We start from the raw sequence: 4122 nt of genomic DNA, 5'->3' as shown, positions 1-4122 counted from the left end.
GGGCCGCGCAGTCCCGGTGGGGAGGGGGCGCCTGCCGCTGGCGTGAACGAGCCCTCGGGGGAGAGAAGCTGTTATTTCGTGCGTTTCGAGCTCGTTGATTCGTGTTGCAAGCAGGTTAAGAAATGGTAAGTTCAGAAGGAAGCGCAAGTCACTGTACCGTAGTAAATTTACAAGTAAATCTTGCCTGAAGTATTTTGATGTCTCCTTGACAAGCTGCAGAAATCCATTAAGTTTTTAATTTTTTATTTTTCATCTAACAGGAAAACAAAAGCCCTAAACAATGCTTGAGGGAAGGACACTGTAGGAGTTTGCAGGTGACATTTTTTGAATGCAAAAGATCAATGGTAAGTGTTTATGGTGTGTTTTCTGCTAGCAGCCTGGATGCTTTCTGTCCTTTTCCCGCTTTTCTGAAGAAAAGCATGTTAATTTGGTAAAATTGGTGTCACTGAGCAGAACAGGTTTTGCCTTTGAATTCCATTTAAAATACAGATGTTGTATACTGTTCTTATGAAAAAAACCCAAAGTTGTAGAGTATGAAAAAGATGGAAAAATGCCTGTTTAAGTTGAATTATGCTTAGAATGTGACAGGCTAACGAGGTAGGTATTTTACTGTTGTTTTTAGTAAAGGTTCAGTTAAAAAAGTATTCGTAGATCAGGTAATTGTAAGATAAGATATTGACAAGCTAATTTTTATCTGTGAGGTTATTGGAAGAGATATGTATAGAGAACATTTCAGTGAAAAGGATGTCCTATTGAAAGAGACTTTTACTGTTGAGGTCTGTGAAGACTCCAGATTTCCAGATCTGTGCCTGTATCTCCAGATAATGTGCCTGTATTTCTGTCTGTAGATTGTTAAGGGAGCCTGACGGAACCAAGTTTCTAGCTAAGTGTCTCCAGTCATGCGGGAAGAGGCCTCACTCTTACACGATCCTATTTAAGCGCTCCAAATTCTAAGGCTGATGAGTGATGTTTTTCTTGTCCTTTTAACTTCAGATTTCAATAATCATGCTCTGCTAAATTTATTACTTGGTATAATAGTGAGGCTTAAAGAGTATCTGAAAACATGTTAGACACTAAATGCAGATAGAATTTATAATATGCTAAAATCATTAGAGGTTTTCCTTAGATGCTCTTTTCTTTGTAAGGAAAGATAATGTCTTATCAGAGCAGTAAACTTCAGTACACTTTAGATATTAAAATAGGAACAAGGTTTAAAGTGGAAGCTGCTTGGTTATTGGACAAGCTGTGTCATCTTGTAGTTTAGCTCTTTACATGTTTTGCTGCAGTTCTGAATTCTGAAAGAGGGTTAGTTAATGGAGGTGAAGGATACCTCCTCAGTCTAATATCTGAATATGGCTGAACTGCAATCTGTAACTGCCATCTTCAAGACTGGATATCTAAAGTCAGAAGAATTCTTCCAAGATCAAAGTATGTTTTTCTGCTGGTCTGGGAAAGAACTTGGAATTTAGCTTCCACAAGTGCTGAACTGTAGCTTTTATTTTAGCTTTACTGTCATTTTTTGCCTTCCATTAAGTGCTTTTTTGTAGCTGCCAAGAATAAACCTGCAGATATTACAAGCTGAATATTATTTCAGTTTTTACTGATTTTTTTTTTTTCCAGAAACTTCCTGTATTTAAGTTATCCCTGTCCTCACTGACATTTGCAGTGACTCCCAATTCAACTCCATCTGAGTTTTCCTCCTTCAACTTATCAGTTAGATTTGGAGAAACAGATCTAAGCAGATTTACACTACCTTGTTTTCATGTGTTCCTTGCCATCCCACTATGCTGCTCAATCGTTTGTGTTGTTTGGCTGTTTATTTCAGAATGCACAGGGTACTTATCACATATTTTAGTTTTGTATGAGATACGTCTGTTTCATTGGAAGAACCCTATGGCTTGTTGGCTACATCACTAATTTTCTTTACAATGACTTCTGCTTTATTCTGTGCTTTCTTCTGATGTTACAAAGTGCCAAGATAGCACAAGTGCTCTAAAGTGATTTTTTTTGCAAAATGTGTGTTTTTAATATGTTGACTTCAATTTTCAGTTGGATACCAGGGCAAGATTCAGAGGAAGGAAGGGATACTGAAGTCTACATGAAGAGACCTTGCCATGGGAAATCAGAGTTCATCAGCACTTTAAGGAAAACAGAGGCTTAAGAAGATTGTATCTGCTGCATCCTTTCATGCAGTATTTTCATGGAAGGTATCTACTCCTGAGTATTCCAATAGATTGACCTGGATGTGCATTTAAATGTTAAAAAGAAGGCAAGCATAAAACTGCAAGTTCTGGTAAAATTGGTACTTGTTGCACACTTGCAATAAAATATGTAAAATCCAGAATAACCTGCAGAAGTTATCATTCTGTTTTGAAGTGAAGGTGTCTTTTGTGATTTTACTAATTCTGATCATGTTTTATCTTACAAATAATACAAGATATGGAACTGGGAGTTCAGTTGACTGGTGTCCCAGAGGATACCTCGGGATAGAGCTGTTTCCACAGATGATGAGTTGACCAACGTTGTGAAATGTATGTGCCAGCTTCTTCCTCCCCAGTGGGTTTGTTACCCAGTAAACCTGCACTAATAGGTAGGAGTGGTGATGTTTCTGTGGTCCCATGTATACAAGTATTACAAATGCCTTTTAATGTGAGGATTGATGTACATGGTTATTAGCACAGTCTAGACTCATTGGACAACTAGATTAAAATTTGGTTACTCTGAATTAAAAGATGTCTGATTTGTCTTTCAGTAATGTGTTTTCTCATTGTATTGACGCGAGTCCAAGAGAACTATAGCATTATTCTCGTCAATGGCTGGAAAACTGTATGCTAGGAGGTAGCTAATTATGTACCCTTGGATGGGCGAGGAACGTGTTCCTCAGGCCAACAGTTAAGGAGACCATGGCTGCTATTACTGTGTTCTAGAAGTATTTACAACGGTATTTAAGTTCCTCTGAGGTGACCTTGAATGATCTTTCTGCATTATTTTCCAGGCAAGTGTATAAATACTAATCCAAATGTGTACAAACGAGGGATGATGATCTGGACTTTACTGTGTTTACAGGAAGTCGCGTCCCACAAATTTACTTGTACTTTGTGACCATTTTTCTTGTTTTTACTTTGTCACTTCTCTCTGAATTCTTTGGTTCACGTTTATGGGTGTAAAATGTTCAAATTGCCTTTCATATTCATTTAAATTGTAACTAGTATCTGCTAGATACTTCTTAAAACTTGCTCTTCCTTTAGAATTTTTTTATGCTTACTCATGTTTTATATAGTTCCATAAGTTATAAAACAGCTGCAGTGAAAAAGCAAAGAAATTAATAGAGGAAGATACTATTTTGCTTTCCCTTGATCAGGATGTCTGTGGCAGATCTGTTTGCAGTATGACAGTGTTCTTCAAGACATAGATAACATCTATCGATTAGTCTCTCTTGCCCCCCCCCGGTAAGGAAGTGGGATTTATGGGGGTAATAAGCGTTAAACAGTACTTAAACCATGACTGTGGTTAATATTTACTGGTTCTATTTAAGAACTTGTTTCTGAAGAGTATTTCTTTTTCCTTCCTTCAGCGTCTCTGCCTCCTTCCCTGTCTTTTGAAGCCTTTAAGAAATAAATGGTAGTGTAACTCTTGCACGTGGAAAGTCAAATAACTTCAGACAAGCTGATTAGAAACAAGATTAGGAAATAGTGAGAGGGGACAGAGTCATAATAACTTCTTTTCTTGGCTAAATTTTATAGCCATGTGGCTGATTTACATTTAGACTGAACAGATGCATGCAACACTGTAAAACTGGTGACTTCAGTGAATGAGTGCGTGTTGATTATTTAATTCTGTCTGTCTTAAGCAACTGCTCTGTGATCAAAGTATGTTTATATTCCTTCTATGTGTAGGATTTTATTTTTGCAATCATAAATCAACACTGATTTCACATTTTGATGTTCTGTTGATCATGTGAAAGCTCGTTCATTTGTTGAAGTGCTGTAAACAGCCTTTGTTTTCCACAGCCTAGTTACCACATTAACTCTTTACATATACTAAAATGATAAATTGATGTCTCTAAGCGTGTTCTTAACTTAGCACTCTAATTTCAAAATATTACTCACAAGCCTTCTCCAT

The 4122-nt window shown here is 37.1% G+C and overlaps 1 protein-coding gene across 1 annotated transcript; it reads left to right on the top strand.

Annotated features, from left to right (window-relative positions):
- Positions 1-260: 260 nt before the first annotated feature.
- Positions 261-2091, top strand: LOC104157541 (cytochrome c oxidase assembly factor 5; the record flags this gene model as incomplete). The annotated part of the gene is made up of 2 exons (XM_009694915.1): positions 261-344; positions 2050-2091. Coding segments are annotated over 2 exons (126 nt in total), but the record flags the coding sequence as incomplete, so codon positions are not given.
- Between the last annotated feature and the right edge of the window lie 2031 nt (positions 2092-4122).

Source organism: Cariama cristata, unplaced genomic scaffold (assembly GCF_000690535.1).
Source record: "Cariama cristata isolate BGI_N322 unplaced genomic scaffold, ASM69053v1 Scaffold37280, whole genome shotgun sequence".
In the NCBI taxonomy this organism is placed as follows: domain Eukaryota; kingdom Metazoa; phylum Chordata; class Aves; order Cariamiformes; family Cariamidae; genus Cariama; species Cariama cristata.
The sequence above is the reverse complement of the archived record's forward strand: the minus strand, read 5'-3'. Positions and strand labels throughout refer to the sequence as shown.